This window comes from Felis catus, chromosome D2 (assembly GCF_018350175.1).
Source record: "Felis catus isolate Fca126 chromosome D2, F.catus_Fca126_mat1.0, whole genome shotgun sequence".
Classification (NCBI taxonomy): Eukaryota; Metazoa; Chordata; class Mammalia; order Carnivora; family Felidae; genus Felis; species Felis catus.
Window position 1 is genome coordinate 35,355,495 of NC_058378.1, and position 23,592 is coordinate 35,379,086.

The window sequence follows — 23,592 nt, forward strand, 5'->3', positions numbered from 1 at the left end:
TGTACCTTCAATTTTGCTGTGAACCTAAAACTGCTCTAAAAAATAATGAAGTTTGAAAAAATACATTAAAGATTTGTGACACTTGAATATGAATTGATTTTAAAATTCCATTTTTCAAAACCTAGAATAGAGTTTATATTATATTGCTAATATTGTGACATGCTTGCCAAACAGAATAGTTTGTAAATCCTAAGCAGACTTCCTGTAACCATGTGTTGAATTTCCAGCTGTGTTGAATCAGACTTTGATCCCTTTTAAGAAGATAAATGCAGTATCTGCAGTTTCTAATGGTAAGGGTGGAGGAGAGATGTTCAGATGAAATCTTAAAAGCCAAGTAAGTCCCTGTCCAGATAAGAAATTAAAGATGCTGGGTAAGCCAATATTATTTCATTGGCTTCCCCACCCCCATTCAAATTTGTAGGCTTTATCTCCAAAAGCAAAAACAAACAAATAACAACAACAACAAAATATGAGATGTTATTGTTAAATGCAGTGTACCAGATTAGATTTGATTCCTTCCAATAGAATCACTTTCCTTAATCAGCACTCTTATAAATGGCATACCTGCCTAATTAGAACAAGTTCTAGACTACAGATACAGTGTGAGCATTTCAATTAGCTCCACACAATTGATAACTGTTGGGGCTGAGGTTCTTAGAAAGTCTTCCCCTCCTTCCTTTTCTTATTTCTTTTTGGCCATGCTTTTAATGTTTTATACTTTTGAATTAGCCTTTTGATTGTGCGCATTTCCCAGTATTGGTCATTGATACTGTTTTTGTTTCTAAGTGATTGTTTAAATGAAAAAGGAAGTGACATATTTATGGATATGTATAGTGATGCTTTTAAGTATTTTTATTTTATTAGATTTAATTTACTTGTCACTCTTAAAATACAGAGAACCCTCTTCATGGTGACAAGAAGGTAAAATACAGTAGTCACATTTAAGATCTCCATACATTAGCAATAATAAATCCTTTTGCCCAGAGTAATGCAGAAACTCAATCCAGAGCCAGTGGGGATAATGTAGTGCTCCTTCACAGAACCAATTACCCACAGAGAAGTATAATAAGCAGGGGAGGCGATATAATAAAAATCTATATGGTAAGTGTAAAATTATGGTAAAATTGTTGCCTGTGAAAAGTCTTACACTAAGTGTATCTCCAATTATCTTCTGGAAAAAATTATTTAGACATATATTGAGGTCAAAATTCATAATAGAACTGCAAGAACAGCCTTAGAGTAAAACAAAAGGGTCCGTTTGTGTAGAGAAAATGGCAATAGACATGTTACAAACAAGGTTCTGTTGTGACGCTGAAGGGTCTGAAGTAGTCCTGATACTGCCATGAAAGGGAGCTGGTCACCAAACCTTCCTGCAGAGGCATGGCTGTACTGACCACAGTGTAGCACATGCCGATGGGAACAAGATAATCCTCTTAAAATTCAAGACATTTTAGATCATCACAGGAAGTCTCTACTTTTAGAGTTAGTGTATTTCCATAGACTACATCTTACGGCAGATTGCCCTAGAGGGAAATCCTGAGTGTGCATGATCTATATCCTAATTAGAAGTGGGCTTGATCAGTTGAATAAGTGGGTTAAGTGGCAGAAAATGAAATCTAGTTCTTTATTTGGTAGGTATCAAGCAGAGTACCTAAGTGGCCAAAAAAAAAAAAAAAAAGTTACCCTAAAAACAATGTAAACATTTTTCAACCTCTCTTGTCCCACTGCTATCAGTTGTGAAGTTTGTGGGAAATTATTCACTACCAATAATAAAGCACCAGAGTTTGTAAAATACTAGGGTGGCTCAGTTGGTTAAGTGGCCACCCATTGATTTTGGCTCAGGTCATGATCTCATAGCTGTGGGATCGAGCCCTGCGTCAGCCTCCATGCTTAGCATGGAGCCTGCTTGGGATTCTCTCTCTCCCCCTCTCTCTGCCCCTCCCCCAGTTGCTCTCTCTCTTTTTCTCTCTCAAAATAGATAAACGTTAAAAAATCTAAAAAAAAATTGTAAAATGTTTTTAATAAATTGAACGGATTTAATGCTCTGGTTATAATTTTGTTATTCTCACTGCAATGTATTCATCTTCCTTGACTATTACTACTTTTTTTTGTATTCTTTCTTTTCTTTTTTTTTTAATGTTTATTTATTTTTGAGAGAGAGACAGAGACAGAGCACAAGTTGGGGAGGGGCAGAGAGGCAGGGAGACACAGAATCCAAAGCAGGCTCCAGGTTCCCAGCTGTCAGCGGAGAGACTGACGCGGGGCTCCAACCCACAAACTGTGAGATCATGACCTGAGCGGAAGAGGGTCGCTTAACCGACTGAGCCAACCAGGCGCCCCTTTTATATTCTTTCTTAAGAGGGAAGAAAGGCAAAGAGGCTCACAATTAGGTACTGGCACAGCCTCAGATCTATTTTATATATAACCTATAGTGAGTGACTTATCGCTGAGCAAGCCCCAACCCATTGTGGTGAGATAATTTCCTTCCAGCTGATATTTAAATTTTGGTTCTGTCTTGTCAGGTTATACCCAGAAAAGTACAATTGTGCCCAAACAGTCATTCATTATAAATGATGAGAGTAGAAAAAAAGCCTTCAGATTAGACAGTGATGGAAGCCATCTTGCCACTGATGACTGCTTTACATGTCGTATTATAGTTATTAAGGATGTATGTTAAAGGACAATACTCTTTGGAACCTGTTGAACCAGAGGATCCACTTCCTGACCTAAAAGCAGTTTGTTCATCTATTCAACAAATGTACTTTGAAGCTGGAGCTACAGGGGTGAACAAAGTCTCTGCCCGCAGAATGGAGCTTTGATAGTTCAGTAAGTGAAACAAAATAGGCAAATGATAGAATTTGTCAATATGTCTAGCAGTAAGGAATGCTATGCAGAAAAATAAAGTAAGGCCTGGGGGACCCAGAGTGGTGCTGGTGGAAAGCAGTTTCAGAGAGAGAATGGGCAGGGATCAGCCTTTCCAATAAGGTGATATCTGAATCAAGCTCCAAAGGAAATGAGGGACCAGCCGCGGGAAAGTGGAAGAGCAAAGGGCTTGCAGTCAGCCAAATGGGTCTTTCTGTCTTGATAGTTATGTGACCTTAGGGAGGTCTTGAATTTACCACAGCCCTGTCTCACAGGCTGTGTTTGTCACTAGTGAGACACTTGAGGAAAGCATTTTGGTAAACAGCAAAGCATTACCTAAACCTCAGGTTTCAGTACAAGATGATAAAAGGGTGCAATTTAAAGACATGCATACGGAAGAGCCTTTTTATACAACTCATTCTGAGTTACTGAATTAAGTTGTCTGAGCTAAAGTGTTGAGAATACTCCAAAGATGAACTGCTTGACACTTAGGTATAAAGGATTTATGTTCGCCTTTGTTTACTTTTGTGGTAGTATTCATTTACAATTTTGTATTTGTGCCTTACTTCCTTGGGCATCTTTTTCTTTTCTCTTTGAGCTTTCCTTTTATTAGATCAGGCCTCTTGGCTCTCAGTTGAGACATTTTCTATCCTGTTCTTTTATTCCTTGATTAATTCATTAAAAAAAACACACACATAACAACCCTCTAAAATTAATATTTATCATGGAGACTCACAGAGTCAAAGTCTATTATATAATAATTCTAAACTCCACAACAATTCATTTGTACTGATATTTATTAAGGACTTGAAGTTGTTTGTTCTTTTTATTTTTATAAACAAAGTGAATTTTGCAATAATCATAATATTTGAATAGAGCTTTATAGTTTACAAAGTACTTTCACACATTCACATTTGGACTTTAGTGACCCCAGAGCCAGACAATGCAGACACTATTGTGCTGCCCTATTTTACCGATGAGGAAACCTGAGGTTCAAAGATCAATATTTAAATCCAGGTTTTATAATGATGTAAGTATGAATAGATGAATGAAAAATGCTGAGTTGTTTTTAACATTTGGAACTACTTAAATGGTGTGTATTATAAGTAGATTTAAGAAGGTTCTAGAAGACTCGAGATGAATCATTCCATAGGGGATGATGGAAAGAGAGAGCTGTGTCCCTGATCATTGTGATTGGACATCATGGAGACAGAGCCTCTTTTTGTGTCATTGTCAAAGAGGATGTGCACCTGGCTCCAATCTAGCATGAACTTTTATTTTTCTTTACTTACTTAGACTGATGTGATTTACAAACGTGTTGTTTCCTTTAGGGCAGAAACAAAAGTAGCCATAAGCAAATATAAAGCTAAAAATTATCTGAATTAATTAATCCAATTATTTAATTGGAATTAAAGCCTGTTTTCTCAGAAAAGGTTATTTTATTTTGTGGTCAAGGGTGCTGAGGACTTTTAAAATATCTTTTTAAGTAAAATAGAATCAATAAAAAGAAATAGAGCAGAGCTGGGAAGAGCCTTAGATATTATCCATCCATGGAACCATTAAAATATCTGATCTTGAAGGGACCTTTAAAGAGTCCCAGATCTCCAATTTGTGTGAGGTTGCTTTGTCTACTGTAGTACCCTCACTGTCCTGATGGAGCCCATCCAGCCTCTCCATGGTCTCTACCGATTACAGGGGCCATCCCAAAATAATCCATTCCGTGAAGACTGTATGATACCACTTGTATGAGGTACCTAGAATAGTCAAACCCATGGAGACAGAAAGTAGAAGGGGGGAAATAGGGAGTTAGAATCTAATGGGGACAGTTTTATTTAGTTTGGGAAGATGAAAAACTTCTGGTGATGGGTGTGGTATTGGTTGCATGAATATACTTAATGCCACTGAACAGTATACTTAAAAATGGTTAATGTGCTGGGGCGCCTGGGTGGCTCAGTCGGTTAAGCGGCCAGCTTCAGCTCAGGTCACAATCTCGCCATCCGTGGGTTCGAGCCCTGCGTCGGGCTCTGGGCTGATGGCTCAGAGCCTGGAGCCTGCTTCCGATTCTGTGTCTCCCTCTGTCTCTGCCCCTCCCCCGTTCATGCTCTGTCTCTCTCTGTCTCAAAAATAAATAAACATTAAAAAAAATTTTTTTTTAATGGTTAATGTGCTAAATTTTGTGTTGTGTATAATTTACCAAAAATTTTAAAAATAAAATAAAGAAAGCAATTAAAAACAATCCATTCGATTTCTGGACATTTCTGTTGGAAAGTTTAACTCCTTCTACCAGAAGCTCTGTTCAAGTTTATATTCCGGAGCCATGGCAAGTTTCCCTGGATGAAGACTTCTACCTTGTCCCTTCCGAGCAATCTGTTCGAGGCTGACTAGCCCCAGTTCCTTCAAAAGGTCATCCTATTTTGTTTTATTTTATAATTTACCTGAATCATTATCAGGATAATCTATTGGTTCTTATTCCATATGTATTGCTCTCTTTTCCTTGCTTGTTCAGTGTGTCTCCCTTTTAATTTATTTGTTGAAGGAAACTGGGTCATTTGTCCTCGAGAGTGTTGGTACTTGCACCAACACTATAATGAGTTGACAGTTCTTCTGTCCTCTATATTGCCTGTGAATCATTAATTGGATTGAGATTCTTTATTTTATAAATGCTTGTAATCCAATTACATAATAATCCATTGTTGATCTTTTTTTAATAGTGGAAGGGGTACTGTTTTAGCCCCTACCCCCATCCCCAGTAATTTGTTTGGAAAATTGTACACATGCAGAAAAATTGAAAGAACAATATGTTGAACACCCATGTACCCTTTACATAGACTCACCAATCTTTATCACCTTTAATACATGTACAAATACACAATTTCCCTCCCTGCATCTTTTGAGCCAAAGTTATCAGGACACTTTACTCCAAAATATTTTAGCACATGATTGCTAAGAATAAGGACATTTTCCCATAGAAACACAATTGTGTTGATGTAGGAAATTTATGTTCTACCTAATTTATATATTGTCTATGCTTTATGTATTTCCCACATTATCCAAATAATGTCCTTAATAGCTGTGGGTATTATTATTATTTTTAATCCAGAATCTATACAAGGATCACAAACTGTATTTAGTTTTCAGGCCACCTTAGTCGCCTAAATTGGTTCTGTGCTTTATTGGGTCTTATGTGACATTGACATTTCCCAAAGATTCCAGGCCAATTGTTTTACAGAATGTCTCTAAATTTGGATTTGCCTGATTGGTTCCTTATGATTAGATTCAGGGTAAATAATTCAGCAAAAATACTACGTAGGCTGTGCTGAATCCTTTAGTGCAACACTTGGGAGGCACATGATGTCAGTTTGTCATGTACGGTGATAGTGTTGATCACTTGGTTAAGCAGGTATCTCTATTGTAAAGCTACCTTTTTGCTTTGGTGAACACAGAGTTGTGTTTCAATTCCAGTTCCACAGTTGAACTCATGCAATTTTAGAAAAGCTACCTAACTTCTCAGATCCTCAATTGCCTCCCTAAAATGGGTGTTGTATAAATATTTCTGGCAGAATTGTTAAGATAATTAAATGAGATAGTGTATAAAGTGACCTCTAACCTATCAGCTACACCAGGACCTTTGCACGGGAGATGAGGAGGAATTGCTTCCTGAGCAGGTTGCAGAGTCAGAACCTATCCATGGATGTTAATTCTCCAGATTAGTTTGAAATTTTCAGTAATGTTGATAAGAAAATGTGATCAACACGTTAGGTACCTTTAGGAAATTTCAAAGAAAGTGATTAAGAGTTAGGAGATGTTTGGTTTCATTTTCAGACCTCTTAAATATGATTTGTCTGCAGTGGTCTTATGTAGAATCGAATTGCCATTTATTCAGACCTCTTTCTGACTGCAATCCATTTTAATCTATTACCAGGGATTATTTTTTGAAACAGTTTATATGAAGTCTGATTGAGAATAGTGAATCATAATAATTTTGTGACCCATTTACATGCATTACTGTAAAAGTTTCATTTCTTACAAGTGACAATTTTTTAAAGTTAATTAGACTCGGCTACACTGAGGTTAGCAAAAAGTGCTTTGAATTATCAATAATTCAGCAGGGCAGACATTTCTGTATAATGCAGTGGTTTTATAGAGTATTGTGAGATAGTTATCCCTAAAATAAATGGTTGTGAGCATACATCAGCGTGGTGGGGTTCACTTGAATGTAGCGTGAAGTGATAGCATCTATGCTTTCTATTATTGGGCAGAGTGTGGGACATCAGTCTTTCTGGCCATGAACTACTAGCAACCTTTGTCCTTTGTGTTACCTTTAGTTAAAAACGAAAAATGAGCACGAGTGCTGGCTGATGGCCATGTCTTTCTCACAGCTAAAAATTCATCAGGGAAAGAAAAATGGGATTGCAGATTTGGATTTGTTTCATTGCATGAATGATATGTGACATTTTGTAAATTATTTATCACCGCAAGGATGGCAGCAATGGCTTGAGCATTGTTATATCAAATGAAAGCAGGAATCCCATTAGTACAAGGACTGGGTTTTAGCTAGAATCTATCAGGGGAATGTTGTCACTTTAAAACCAGATTGTTCTTTTAATTGCTATTTAAAGGAACAAAAGTGTTCCCAAGGTACTACAGTTGAGCAGTTGCAAGTAATAACTATGGATCCATAATTATGCAGTGCTGATTATCTGGCATTTAAAAAATTGTGGCTGGAGTCAGTGACCAATTTGTTGTTGCTTGTCTTTTTTGGTTTTTCTGGTACAAAGTGTTTTATACTCTGCTTTTTAAATGTGGCTACAAAAATACATTTGCATAGCTACTTCAGAAATTAAAGCCTGTGCATATTAAGAGAACAAATTAAACTGAAAATAAGGGCAAGATAATGAATACTCACATTGTATGATGAAATTAATAATCATATTGAACAATTTTGCACATCCTCAGTCATAAGATGAATTGTGTTTTTTGATGACATGTTTTCACAGTGAACCAAGACATTTGTTGGAATCATTATAACCATTTGAAATCATATCTTAGAGATGAGGGTTTCTTCTTTTAACTAGCATATGTTCCTTCCGTTTATTCAGCTAACATATATTTTGAGTGCCTACTATGTATCAGGCAATGTATTAATTAGGCATTTGGGATAGAGTAGCTGAACAAATAAGGGTTTATTTTGTGCTGATACGTATTTAAAAAGTTAGACCTTGCAAAATCTTATTCTTAATTTACATTAAAAAGATTTATGATTATGCTAACTTTTCTTGCCCTGAATTTTTGATTCTTGAAATTCAAATATAAATACATATAGCTACATTCAGATGGCTAGAGACAACATGTGTGAAGCCTTGGAATATGCAATAAAATTTTAATTTTCATACAGTTTTGGCTGTTCAAAATAAATGTGACCAGATCTGTAGACACAGTCAACTTATTCATATGAATGGGAATATTAGCATCACTGGTAGTCATAAATAACAATGCAGACACTGAGATGTATATGCAGACTTATACATTGTTAACAGCAGTTTCCTCAGAGGCAGGGGGTACCTAGGGGATTAGACAAATGTTTTGTTTTTTATTTTATTAATGTGGGGATGTCAGAGATTGAGACTTTATCTCCTTTGTGTGGCATGGTGTGGTTTAATTTGGAAGACCTTGGTGCCAGAAAGACCTTGTTAGTGATCCTTTGAGCTTCCCAAGTGATCTGACATCATTTTAAAGTTCTTGTTTATTATGTCACCTAACAACATGCCAATATTGTATATCAAAAATTTAAGAGATGAATAGTAGTGGCCTGCACTAGAACATTTGACAAAGTTTAGTTAAACAATCTGAACTAATTAGATGGTATTCATAAATTATAATGCTGAATAGATGAATCAATTTATTATAGGCATATGGATTATGGGAACAACTGATATTTCAAGTGAATCTGTTTGTTTAAAGTAATCTCTGTACCCAATGTGGGACTTGAACTCATGACCCCAAAATCAAGAGTCACATCCTCTACCGACTGAGCCAGCCAGGCACCCCTGAAAAGAGTCTTTAATAATATTCATTTCAGGAAGGTTATATAATATATAAAGGTCTTAGATTTCATTGGCTTACTATAAATTACTTCTGAATCTTACTATTATACTTCAGTGCATTATTCAGGTAATACTTTAGCATCAAATGACTGAAGAGATTTTTTTAAATTAGAAAATGTTGTTTTGTATCCCTTACTCAGCAGTTTCTCTTTGTTAAGGAAATACATAAGAAGCTTTGAGTTTAATATTTTGTCGTTAATTTTGAAATGGAAAACTGAGTATTTTTTCATTTTAATTTTGTCACAGCCCCGTGCCGATCCCATTCCGATATGTAGCTTCTGTTTGGGGACTAAAGAATCAAATCGTGAAAAGAAACCGGAAGAGCTCCTATCTTGTGCAGATTGTGGCAGTAGTGGTAAGTTGGGTTTTTTTTGTAGAGTTGCTCCTCTATAACTTGTATGCTATTTATATCTCTATCAAAACTGCATTTGTTTTTTAAAGCAATTATTTGTAATAGCATAGGTTTTAAATTTAATAAGTAAGTGCAACTAGAGAGGGAAAATGTGTGTTTATATTAGCACTGACATAAAGGTACCATGTATGTTTATATAGTAGTAGTAGTAGTAGTAGTAATATTTATAATTAAGCTTTGATTTCATACCAGCATTGGTAACTCAATGTGGAGTATTTTGCAGGAAAATTCAGTGTAGAGAATTCTACGTTTTCAGGCTGAAAACAACTAGAATCGCTTGTTTTATATAATCTGCAGTCTCAACTTCAGAGAGCCTGGAGTTGGAATATATAGTGTTTCAGGTCATGACACCTACTGGTGAAATATAATATTACAACCCAGCTCTGTGTGACTCTGAATGAAAGGGACAGTGTTCTGGAAACTGCAGGACAGAGTCAAGAAATCATCAGGCATGAAAAAATTCAGATTGCCTAGAATAAGATAGGAAAAGAGTGGTCTATAAAGAAGGCGATGTTGAAATCAAGGAATTGCTGGGTAAGGACACTGGACCAATCGTTGGCAAATTGTAGTATTCAGGATGCTGTCAAGTAGCTGTCACCTGTGCTTTTTCCTCAATCTGAGTTTTTAAGACCACATCTCCAGTTCTAAAATGGAAAATAAAAGTCAAATTGTACTTACCAAGCCGGTCTTCCTTCTTGCTAATTAGATGATAGTTGCCTACATTCTCTCTTTCTGTCTCTCTCTCTCTCTAGTTGTATGTATGCATATACACACACAGACCCTCCAGCCGACTGAGTGGCAGTTAATTGGATTAAAAAAATAATCTCTTTGTTCATCTTTAAATTTCCTTCTCTCTGTTCTTCTCTCTTCTATCACTTTTCCCCCACAGTGTTATTTTAACATTCATAAGCAAGTATTTCTGTAGTTATAATTATCTTTAAGAACAACAGCAAGCCTGCAAAAAGCCACAGAATACCGTCATTTAGGAAATCAGTATAGTGTAGTGGTTAAGAACAAACTCAAGAGCCAGCCTTGCCCTAGTTACTTAACTATTTTGTGCCTTGATTTCATCACTAGAAAATTAGATAATGGTAGCACCTACCTCTTGGATTTTGTGGGAGTTCAATGAAAGAACACAGGTAAATAGCCTAGCACAGGGTCTACAGTAACTATGGTAAGTGTGCTGTAAATGTCAGCCATTGTCATTATTTGCCATGTTTGCTATTGTCCTTGATTGCTCCAAGTAATTTCAAATCTTATCACCATTTTTGACAGCTGTTTGATGGTTGGATAGAGGAAATGTTTCATGCTGAGGAATGACAGTGTTGTGTAATGATTCTCCCTCCTCCTATAAAGGTTTAACTTGGTAGGCTGTATGTGGTTCTGCAGTTTTCAGGACCCTTCTAGGAAGGGAGAGCCTTGGAAATAAGACATTTCAAACTCTGCCTGAGAAATGCATTCTGACAGTCTTTTTGATGGGCTTTACAGATTCATTAAAATTCTTTACCTTCCCATGGTATCATGGATAGTGACAAAAGGGCATGGAAACATTATCTGTATGTTCAGTTTAATAAATTTCAACCCTACAATCTCCCTGTTTTATCCTGGTAAAGTAGTCCCTCACTCATCACTTCTGACTCTGGAGTTATCTTTTGGGTTTTCTCACGAGGCTCATTCTGAATGAATTATTCTTTTGTTTAACTGCCTGATCAGTTTAGTGGTGTTCACTTGTCTAGGGTTTACCCTTTGTTATTTTTAAGGTGGTACTTTAAAAACTACCTTCACTGGTTTTTTTTTTTTTTTTTTTTTTAGTGTATCTATTTGTCTGGATGCCGAGACAGATTAAAAGTGCACTTAAATGTGGGAAGAAAAGTTCCCTTCATATATTTCCTTACCTCTGCTGATACACTTACTTGAGTTGATAAGGAATTTGAGATCATTATCTACCAGATCATAACTTCAAGGCCTCCTTCACAAGGTATAAAGGTGTAATTCTAAACAGGTAGATCTTAGATTTTCTGATGTAATCAATCTCCTTCGTCTTTCCCAGATTGAAGACCTGCCAAAGGAGAGGTTTGATCTCCTTTATACTTTGAGGCCACCGAAATTTTTCCCCCTAAAGTTTCTTATTTTACCAGGGTATGTAGGTGTAATGTTAGGTTTTCTCTTCAAAAACACTTTTGTTTTCTCTTTTAACAAATGGAGAATGGACTAAGGATACTGTCTGGAAGGCTTATATAACTAGGGTCATTTTGTGAGCCGGCCTTTCCTCCTCCTTTCAGGTAGAAAAAGCCAGAGGCTTTGGAGTCAAGGTATGGGTCATGGCAGAAATTCAAGCCCTTGGGGGCATCGTGTCCCTTTGTTTAGGATAGAGGATCTCCAAGAGCTGCTCTGGACTCCACCATGGGGACTGGCTCAGTGTTGAGGTTCACCTAATATTCCCTTCAATGTGCTTTGCCAGTCTGGATTTAGCTACTTTAGTCAAAACAACAACAACAACAACAACAACAACAACAACAACACTACTGTTCCTAGCTCAGGGCGATGCATTGTAGACATTTACTTCATCTGGTACATCAGAGGAGTAGACTTTGTTATTTGCTACTCTTTAAATAGAAGAATCAAAATAAAATATGGGTCATCTTTGGAGAGCTTGGGGGGATTCTTGTAGTTATAATGTTCTGTTGTGACACTTGATAATTATAGAGGAAAAAACAATAACATAGGCTGGCATGGCTCAACAGTACCCTCTAATAATGGTAGAAACCCCATTGTCACAGTCCAGTCCAGTTTCTCCAATGGGAATTACAGAGAGGTTGGTACCCCTAGTTGGCCTTATGGAAATGGCCACTATCTCACACTCAGAAGAGTCCACTGGTTCTAGGATTGAATTGAAACTGTTTGTAATGATCAAAGGACTCCCTAATGTAAAATGTTCATGTGAAAAAAATACCCAAAGCAGTATAAAACCAGAAAAAGGAAATATAGATGGCAGCCTATAAGGAGGATCATTCTTAAATGTGTTTCCCATATGTGCCTTTTGGTTTGTAGTTGCCTCTGTCTGAAGTACCATTTGTATGATGTCACACTTAAGCTCTGCTTAGATTTCATAGATGAGAGTAATAAATGTTTCCTTCTCCTTACATCATAAAGTAAGCCAATTAGAAATGTCTCTATTTTTAAAGTGGCTTAGTGCTGCAAATGGGCAGTACTTTATTTAACTATGTTTTTCCTGCTGAAAGTTCCTTTGAGAAAATAATTCAGGTTTACAGACAGTAAAAATAAGAGGTGAGGTGCCGAGTGCACGGAGCCCCAAATGTGGTTTTCCAGTTTTCTGCTTGCTGGCTGTGTAAGTGCAGTTTTCATATCTGTAAAATGTGGAGGGTGATGTCTGCAACCCTGCACCCATAGCGCTGTTGTGAGCATCCAGTGAGATAATGCTATGAAGATTATCGGTAACTATAAAACATTACACAAGCATGAAGGATCATTCTAACCACTAATACGAATGAGAGAATCATCAGATAGTCTTCAGGTCTTTGGAAATGTTGGGACTAGGAAGTGATTTTACTTGACTTTCATGGATCAGCCTACTTTGAAATTAACACTGTTATATTCTCTTTGCCTCATTAAGACCAAATTATCTTTAATTAGCTTCACATAAGTATTAGATATTATACCAAATGAAATTTTGTGTCTGCTGCTCAGATTGCTGGGTGGTTAAATCTTACTTACAGATGAGTTGTGTGCATGTGTGTTTTCAAATTAGCAAATCTAAGATAAGTGTACAGTTCCAAATTACAGCTTTATTCTAAGTGGAAGCTCATGGAAACTGGAGACAGAGGCCGCTGTGATGCAGCTGGGAAGGCAAGAACCACACCTTTGTACAGTAAAGGGAGCACAAGCTGTGGCATCAGATGTCATTCTGCCCTCAGACCTGAAGTCTCTGCTGGGTTTCTTTAATTGTGTGTTAACCCTGAACAAAACTTGCCTGACTTCTTCTCCCAGACTGAACTGGTAGGTGCAGTATGCAGATAAGTAGGTATATAAAGAAAGATCACTCGTTTCTTTGGGTCACTGTGAGAAAATTCCCAGGGATTGGTTGGTTAGTTATCCAGTTTCACACCAAGTCGATCCTGATTGAATGATTAGGTTGGGAAGGAGACCCTTGACTACAGAGAAACCTAAAGATGGACTCCAAAGAGGAATACATAGATTGGAGGAGGAAGGACTGATGAACCCCACCTTCTCCAAGCCCGCAGCTGGATTGATTATCCAAGTGCAGAAACTTTGCTCATGGCCTTTTATTTCACTGAAATTGTGCTTGTTAGGATTAACAGTGACTTCCATGTAGCAAAATCTGAAGGTCACGTTTCAATCTGTATCAGATTCTAGTGCACATCTCTCAGTTCACACCAGGTAGTCCTCAGCCAGGTGTGGCCTGTTGAGAATCTTTTTCCTTAAGTGTTCTTTTCTTTTGGCTTCTGTGATCTCATATTCTCTGTGGTTTCTGTCACCACTTCCTTGTATATATTTTTTGTTAGCTTCTTTGTCTCTATCCATCCCCTAAATGTTTCTTCAGGCTTCTGTCCTTAGCCCTGTGCTTCTTTGCTTCATAGCTTCAGATACTTAGATATAAATGCCTTCAGAATTTCTCCACTTGGATGCCCTGTAGGCTTTGCAGAGTTAAGTATCCCAAACAGGCTATCAACCTTGCAGTGCCCCTGCCACCCCAAAACAATAAACACTACGATAACAACAGAAATCTCAGCAAACTGACTTCTTTCTTCTCCTCAGGGATTTCCCATTTCAGCGAATGGCTATTCAGTCAGTTCCACAAGCCATCCTGTGTTCTATTCTCACACCAAGGAATCGCTGAAAATACATGGATTCTGTGTCCTAATCTATATTACACATCCTCAGTAAATCCACACACTCCCACCAAACCCGCTCAGATCTGCTATTATAATAACCTAAATATAATCTTGACTCTCTTTCCCCTCCTCATCTGTTTTCCATGCTGCAAGGCTAAGTGAAAGTTTTAAACTTTAAATCTATTCACAGATTTAGTGGCTACCAATTACCCTTAGGAAAAATCCAAATTCTTTAATATAGTCCCCAAATCCTCTTCAGATCGGGCTCCTGTTCGACCTATTTTGCATCACTACCCCCACCCCGTATATTGTGCACACTAGTTCTGTTGAACCTTTCTTTTGTGAGTGTGCCGTGTTCCCCTGTCCCTCAGCACATTCTAGCTTCTCCCACCTTGCCCCTCAACTGGTCCCATCTAATCCCATTCATCCTATGGGTCTCTTCGGTAGGAAGGTGTTCTTCTAACCTGCTAGATTCGCCCATATCTCTGAGCTGCCCATTGTCACATATTAGTTCTAATTCTTATTTAATGTGTCTCTTTCCTGCTAGACTATGCCTGTCTTGTCCTTACCCTGTCTCAGATGGACAGATGGTTGATCAGATAGCCAGTCCGAGGGTCCCAGTGTCAGAGTGTTTATTAGTTTTCCATTGGTGCTGTAACAAATTACCACAAAGTTGTTGGAATTCATTTCCTTGGGTTTGTTTCTAGGACCAAGACCCCCATTTTCTTTTTCTTCCTTCCTTTCTTTCTTTCTTTTTAAATTTTTTTTAACGTTTATTTATTTTTGAGAGAAAGAGACAGAGTGTGAGGGGGAGAGGGACAGAGAAAGAGGAAGACACACAATTAGAAGCAGGCTCCAGGCTCTGAGCTGTCAGCACAGAGCCCGATGCGGGGCTCAAACCCCTGAACCGTGAGATCATGACCTGAAGCTGAAGTCGGATGCTCAACCAACTGAGCCACCCAGGCGCCCCGTCTGTCTGTCTGTTCTTTCTTCTTTCCTTCCTTCCTTCCTTCTTTCCTTCCTTCCTTCCTCTCTCTCTCCCTCCCTCCCTTTCTTTTCTTTTCTTTTCTTTTCTTTTCTTTTCTTTTCTTTTCTTTTCTTTTCTTTTCTTTTCTTTTCTTTCCCTTTCTTTCTTTCTTTCAACAAATACTTGTCTATATGTGTGTATATGTGTGTGTATGCATATATATAATATATTATTTTAATTCCAGTTTAGTTAATGTACAGTGTTATATTAGTTTCAGGTGTACAATATAGTGATTCAACAACTTTAAATATTACTCAGTGCTCTATCAAGGTAAGTGTACTCTTAATCCCCTTCACCCATCCCCCCACTCACCTCCCTTCTGATAACCTTCTGTTTGTTCTCTAGATAGTTAAGAGTCTGATTCTTGGTTTGTTTTTTCCGCCTTTGTTTTGTTTCTTAAATTCCACATATGAATGAAATCATATAGTATTTGTCTTTCTCCGACTGACTTATTTCACTTAACATTATAATCTCTAGATTCATTCATGTCATTGCAAATGCCAAGATTTAATTCTTTTTTATGGCTAAATAATATTCTCTCATACACACACACACACACACACACACACACACACACACACACACCACATCTTTATCCATTCATCTATCAATGGTCGCTTGGGCTGCCTCCATAATTTGGCTATTGTAAATAATGCTGCTATAAACATTGGGGTGCATATAGCCTTTCAAATTAGTGTTTTTGATTCTTTGGGTAAATACCCAGTATTGCGATGACTGGATCATATGATAATTCTATTTTTAACTTTTTTGGGAACCTCCATAATGTTTTCCACAGTGGCTGCACCAGTTTGCATTCCCACCAACAGTGCACAAGAATTCCTTTTTGTCCACATCTTTGCCAACACTTGTTGTTTCTTGTGTTTTTCATTTTAGCCATTCTGACAGGTGTGAAGTGATAACTCATCATAGTTTAGATTTACATTTCTCTGATAAGTGCTGATGAGCATTTTTTCATGTGTCTGCTGACCATCTCTATGTCTTCTTTAGAGAATTGTCTATCGGTGTCTTCTGCCCATTTTTTATTGGATTATCTGTTGAGTGTTCAGTGGTATCAGCTCTTTATATATTTTGGACACTAACCCTTAATCGGTTATGTCATTTGCAAATATCTTTTTCCATTCAGTAAGTTGCCTTTTAGTTTTATTGATTATTTCCTTCACTATGCAGAATCTTTTTATTTTGATGTAGTTCCACTAGTTTAATTTTGCAATTATTTTCCTTGCCTCAGGACACATATCTAGAAAAATATTGCTACAGACAGTGTCAGAGAAAGTACTGTCTGTGCTTTATTCTAGGATTTTTATGATTTCAGGTCTCACATTTAGGTCCTTAGTCCATTTTGAGTTTATTTTTGTCAATGATGTAATAGAAAGTGGTTCAGCTACATTCTTTTGCATGTAGCTGCCTAGTTTTCCCAGCACCATTTGTTGAAGAGACTATCTTTTTTCCTATTGCGTGTTCTTGCCTTCTGTGTCAAAGATTAATTGACCATATAATCATGAGTTTGTTTCAGGCTTTTTATTCTGTTCCATTGATCTATGTCCATTTTTGTGCCAGTACCATATTGTTTTGATTACTACAGCTTTGTAGTATAATGTGAAATCTGAAATTTTCATACCTCCTGCTTTGTTTTTCTTTTTCAAGATTGCTTTCACTATTCAGAGTCTTTTTTGTTTCCATACAAATTTTAGGGTTGTTTATTCTAGTTCTGTGAAAAATACTACTGGTATTTTGTTAGGGATTAGGATTAGGTTAAATCTGTAGATTACTTTGGGGAGTATGGACATTTTAACAATATTTGTTCATCCAACCTGTGGGCATGAACGTCTTTCCATTTCTCTGCATCATCTTAAATTTCTTTCATCAGTGTTTTATAGTTTACAGTGTAAAGTCTTTCACTTTTCTTGGTTAAGTTTATTCCTAGGTATTTTATTATTTTTGATGCAATTGTAAATGAGATTGTTTTCTCAGTTTCTCTTTATTCTGCTTCATTATTAGTGGATAGAAATGCAGCAGATTTCGCGGGCACCTGGGTGGCTCAGTTGGTGAAATGTTCGACTCTTGATTTCCGTTCAGGTCATGATCTCATGGTTTGTGGGCTCAAGCCCCACATCTGTCTCTGCACTGACCGTGTGGAGCCAGCTTGGGATTCTCTCTGTCTGTCTGTCTGTCTGTCTCTCTCAAAATAAGTAAATAAACATTAACAAAAAAAGAAATGCAACGGATTTATGCACACTGATTTTGTATCCTTTGACCTTAGTGAATTCATTTATCAGGACTAGTTGTTTTTTCATAGAATCTTTTGAGGCTTCTATATATAATACCATGTCGTCTACAAATAGTGAAAGTTTTACTGTTTCCTTACCAATTTGGATGCCTTTTATTCCTTTTTCTTATCTGATTGCTATGGCTAGGACTTCCAGGACTGTTGAATAAAAGGGGTGAGAGTGGACATTCTTGGCTTCTTCCTGACCTTCGGGGGGAAAGCTCTCAGGGTTTTCTTGTTGTTTTGTTTTGTTTTGTTTTGTTTTGTTTTGTTTTAAAGATTTTATTATTTTTTTAAGTAAACTTTCTGTCCAACATGGGGCTTGAACTCACAACCCCACGACCTAGAGTCATATACTCTACCAACTGAGCTAGCCAGGCACACTCAAAACTCAGTTTTTCACCATTGTGTACGTTAGCTGTGCCAAGATCCCCATTTTGTTGTTGGCTGTTAGGTGAATGACATTCCCTGCTTCAAAAGGCCACCCATATTTCTTGGCTTCTGGTCTCCCCTTTCTTCCATCTTCAAAGCTAGCAAAACTGGGTGGAGTCTTTCACATCTTCCTTTTATCATCTCATTTTACTAACCCGTCTGGAAAAGATGCTTCTGTTTTTAAGTACTTGTTATTAGATTGGGTCTACACATATAACCCAGAATAATTTCCTCATCTCCAGACCTGTACCCTTAGTCATATCTGCAAAGTCCTGTTTACTGTGTCAGGTAATATAGTTATAGGTTATGTAGGGATTACAGCATAGACATCTTTGGGGGGCATTATTCTGTCTACTACAAAGCCCATAGTTTTTTTCTCCCACAGAGAAAAAGTTTTTACTTCCTCCAAAAATTATTTTTACTGGTTTGTGGTTTCATTGGTATTTTTTTAATTTTAAACAGTATTCCTTTGGTTTTGCTAGATAAAACTGCTGTAAGCGACTATGCTTCATATGTATTCATAATAAGAAAGAATGAGTGAATAAATACACATTATTCTTTCAAATCTGGTTGACTGCACATCACAAAACAAACTCCAAAAAGACAAACCACTATGAATTGTGTGAGCAGAGGGAACTTACATTTTAGAGGGAATTGTTGAGTTTTTGGAATGGGTAAATAGGAGGTAAGGAATTTCATTATCAATAGCATTTTTTGTCCTTTATCTAATTACTATAATTGTGTAGTGGTGTTTCAAGCTCAGTTACAGTCTTTTGTGTTAATTTAAAGTGGCCGTGAGAAAATAAAATGGAAATGTTTCTTCATCCCTCAGCATCCTTTACAGAATCATAGAAATTTAGAGCTGGAAGGGATCTATGGCCAATTCTCTTGAGCTAAATAAAGGTAAGATTGCTGCCTAAAGGGAAGATAGGCTGAAGATTTTAGAATTTGACAGGGTAGCTTAAATGGTAGTTTTGAGATATAATAGTGCTTAAAGTGAGAGAAAGCAGTAAGAGGAGGAATATTCCTTGCTCTTGATTGACAGTGGCTGAAATCCTTTAATTTTTAAAATGTGTAATTATTAAAAAGTATTTTCCATAGGATCTCGGTGAGAATAAGTAGTAAACTAAAATAAGATGTGAATTACCTTAGTTACTGAATATTAAGCTAAGGTACAAAAGCAGATTTAAATGTAGAGAAAAATTCAGTGCATGAAATTGAGGTCATATGTGCTGGTGATGTATGACTTACAGGAAGTAATAAAAAGGGGGGGAAAAGAAGTAAATGGTATACTTTTAAGCTGATGGGACCCATTTTAAGCGTGGAATTTAAATTGCTGTTCTTTAAAACTTGAGTTCTTACCCCCATAACTATATGGGGGGGGGGGAGAACCCTGATCAAAGTAGATCTCTCCCCTCTCCTTTCAGAGTACACTTCTTAAAGTAGGCAAGCAAGCTGTCTTTGTTTGCTATTCCTGAGCAGAAAGAGGTGATTGATACCATTTTTATATATTTAAACTTCCTCCCCCTGTACTCATTTGAATGAGAGGAACCCTTCTAAAAGAATGGTGTCATAGGTTAAATGCATCTGCCTGGGTGTCTCTGAAGCCTGAGTTTGTAATCCTATGACAACATTTTATTTGCTCAACATCTTAAATACAGATGTTTAGAATTTTTTTTTTTTTTTTTAAGCTCAGGAATAGTGTGCTTTTATTAACGGTATTGATGATTGATTTTGAATGTTTTTACTTCAAAAAGCCAAATCTCCTAGTGGGTGGAATTTTATGAAGCACCTGTTAAGCTTTAGGGAGGAGGACCTTTTTGGCAGCAACCCAAAAAACATATTTAAACAATGAGCCTGCCAAAGTCAGGAAATTATAAAACAGTTTTGAAATTGCAGAATCTGCTTTTTTTATTACCCTCAGGTTTCTTTTGCAGTTTGGTTATAAGTTCTTTCACATGGGATTTACTAATGTTCTTACTATTTTAAGACCAGATTTAGAAAAAAAATCAAGTTTAGGGATCTCAGGTTTATGTGATAAAAGACCATCACATTTTAAACTGAACTGCCTTCCAAAGAGACTAGGCTCACACTCCCAAGCCTTTTAGAGGAATCTATTACTCAGTGTAGGTTGGGTGGCTTCCTTGAATGGTGTTTCTGCTTAGGATCTCGAGTTTTGCTCTGTGAAGTGAGTGCTGCTAGATAAAGTGTGCCCAAAACTGTGTGGAAAAGGTGAGCACTCAGAAAAATGGGGGAAACCTGCTGAGGGTGTTCTTCTTGGCATATTCCATTTGACGTGGATCTTCCAACTTCTTAACTCTCAGATTCACAATTTGTGCTTCTACTTTCAGAATTTAAGTTCAAGGACCAGGGGCAAGATGGCAATAGTATCTTCTTTCCATATCCCAGCAATGGGGTATTCTCTGTATACTGTTGGTTTATTTATTTATTTTTATTTTTATTTTTTGGCATTTATAGTTGTATTATTAAGCAGCCCATTTTACTTAGCTGTCATTTTAAGTTTTATGATTCCAGTATACAGAGCAGGAATTATTTGAACTTCGGTAACTCCTCTCACCATCCAGCACACCAGCAAACTTTGGGTCATTGGTGGCTGATGAGGAGGTCCAGGGCAAGAGGTTAACAGAAGGCACAGGAATGAGAACATGATTTGAGCATGTTATCTTCAGGTTCTCCAAGACTTGATTGGAACCTGGCATAAATTTTCCAAATTTCTCTTAAGGAATCATTTGTATAATCACTCAGTTACATACAGGGGAAAAAAGGCAGAGAGGGAAGTATCATTTGGATTCTCTGATCTTTTTGTATTTTCCAGTTCTTTAGGTCTTTAACTGGCATTATCACTATCTATGAACAATGAGGGAATGGGAGTTTAAAAAAATCTAAAGCACCATTCCCATAAAGCAATTTGCTTTTTATTCTTGTAGGACACCCATCCTGTTTGAAATTTTGTCCTGAATTAACAACAAATGTAAAGGCCTTAAGGTGGCAGTGCATCGAGTGCAAGACATGCAGTGCATGTAGAATCCAAGGCAAAAATGCAGTAAGTATGGCTTTCAGTAGTCCATCTCCAGGTAAATTGCTAGTTCTCAGTGTTAAGGTTTGTCATTCTTGTAGACAGTTGCTATTTTCTATTTGAAGATTTAAATACACGTGATTTCAAGTTTCAGCAGAGATCATGGTACACCTTCGTTATATTTAATTACTGTTAAGCAGATAATAAGAGAATTTGTGGCCTTTTACAGTTAGTTGGTTTCAGTCTCAACGACTCTCTAATATGTTATCTTACAGGATAATATGCTTTTTTGTGACTCCTGTGATAGAGGATTCCATATGGAGTGCTGTGACCCCCCACTTTCCAGAATGCCAAAAGGTGAACTTTTAAAACATAGTAAAAATGTGTTTTATTACATACTCATTAGCCTTGTCCAGCTCAGAGGGATACAGGTTCCTTAAGCACTTTTTCATCCCTTCCACCTCCTTATACTTGTGGGTTTGGCACATGTTGTGAGCAGAGAAGTGTAAAAGCATTTAGTTTATGGGTAATGTAATAAAGACTCTAATTCAAGCACAAGGGTAAGAAAGAGACCATTCCTTTCCCAAAACCATTCCCTTATTAGGATCAATTTAGATTAGGTAGGTCAGAAGTTTCGAACACTCTCCATGTTATTCAGTACCATGCTCAGAGGTGAGAAATCACCTATTTTCCATAATGGTTGTAATGATGTCTCCAAATTCCTACGAAATGAGCTACCCCCATTTTCTTAGCCATTAGTTGATAATTTGAACATGAGGATCGGAACTATTTTATATGGATATATCCATATGGTATATGGACTTTTGTCTCTGTCTCAGTCTCCTTTCATCATTTTATAATATATTAAACATTAAAAATAACTGCCATATTACAAAATTTATTCATTTTTATTGTGAAAGATTTAGTAAATACAGAGTGGCAGAACAGAATAAAAAGAACAGTCCATTAGGAATTCCCTCTCAGCTCGCTACACACCTTTAAAAAGAAACAAAACATTTTATACATGTTTTTGTAATCTTTTGTTTTTTCCATCTTTGTAAGATTCTAACATCCTCACATCGTTAAATGTTCTCCTAAACACAGTTTTTAATGAGTGCATAGAACTCCATAGTATAGAGCTGGGGTAGCAAAGCTGTAGACTGTGGGCCACAGTTATACTTTGTTGGTACATATACATATACATATACATATACATATACATATACATGTACATATACATATACATATACATATACATATATTTTGAAGACTTCTTTAAAGGCATTACAGGTGAGCTGATACAATATTTTTAAAATTTTTAATTTGCTTCCTTTAGGTGGAGTATGCATGTTGCCCCAATCTCACTACTCCCTCTTGTCTTGAATTCCAGCTTGCTTCAGTTGGGTGGCTCCTGAACATATTTGATTTTGCAACCCCATGTATAAACAAATCATAAGTTACTTAACCCCCAATGGTGGATATTACAAATGTTTTCAATTTTTTCTACCACAATTATTTCCTTAAGATAAATTCCTAGGGGAGGAATTGCTGGATCAAAAGCTGTGTACATGAAAGGTTCTATCAGTTTTCAGACAGACCACCAGTGTGTGAGAATATCTGTTTCCCTGTATTGTAACCAACACTTACCATTACTCTATTTCATTGAGTGTGAGACACATTTTATAAAAAATCAGATGCATTTTATAGTCCATAGTGTCTCATTCTCGATAAAATACAGTGGTATTATTTACAATTTGTACCAATTTGATATAAGAGAAAAAAGGTCTGATTCTTTTTTTAAGTAATGACATTGAACATATTTTATGTTTGATTATTAGCTATTTGTATATCATTGTAAAATGCTTGTTTTTACCCATTAATCATTTTTCTGTTGGGGTTTTAACCTTTTCTTACTGATTTGTAGAAGTTCTTTATATTTTTATATAGTCCAGTCCATGAATCTTTTTCTTTATGGCTTCAGTCTTAAACTCCAGTCATGCTTAAATTAAATAAATAACCACATATTTTTCCTGGTACTTGGTAACATTTAATTTTGTCATAATATTCATCTGCCTAGAATTTATTTTTATAAAGGATAAGAAATAATTCTTTTCCTTCCATATAGATGGTTATTTGTTCTGTCACCACTTCACTGAGTCATTTCATCCTTTCCCCACTGACTTGAAATATGACCTTTTTGATAGGCTAAACTTCTATAGGTTTCAGTTGTTTTGGTATAAAAATTCTTGTCCAGTGACCTATTTCTCTATACCAGATGTATAGTTTTAATTCTTGTAGCTTCAGAGTCCTTAAAAATTTTGTTGTAATTAAAAGTTATATTTTATACTGATTTTTTTTTTTTTTTTTTTTTTTTAGCGTGGAAGATTTCCAGAAAGAAATAAAATAAATTCCTTTTTCCCAGAGATTCTAAAAACCAATTAACTTAAAAACATCTCCCTCTAATCAAAAGATATCTAATATCCGGCAGGATCGGGTTTTCATGTGTGTTTATGTGGTGGAGGGAGGTTTGGTGACATGTTGCAGAAAGCCTCATAGA

The 23,592-nt window shown here is 36.6% G+C and overlaps 1 protein-coding gene across 8 annotated transcripts in view; it reads left to right on the forward strand.

Moving 5' to 3' along the window:
• Window positions 1-23,592, forward strand: part of KAT6B (lysine acetyltransferase 6B) — a 199,588-nt gene that overhangs the window by 124,236 nt on the left and 51,760 nt on the right. For 6 of the 8 annotated variants that reach the window (XM_045040177.1, XM_019813329.3, XM_045040176.1 and 3 more), the window contains 3 exons: window positions 9,213-9,321; window positions 20,947-21,062; window positions 21,311-21,392. In XM_045040177.1, coding sequence (XP_044896112.1) covers window positions 9,213-9,321; window positions 20,947-21,062; window positions 21,311-21,392 — 307 coding nt within the window. Of the gene's footprint in view, window positions 1-9,212; window positions 9,322-13,196; window positions 13,396-18,830; window positions 18,902-20,946; window positions 21,063-21,310; window positions 21,393-23,592 lie in introns of those variants that run through there. The other 2 variants (XM_045040180.1, XM_045040181.1) reach the window with 2 other exon arrangements.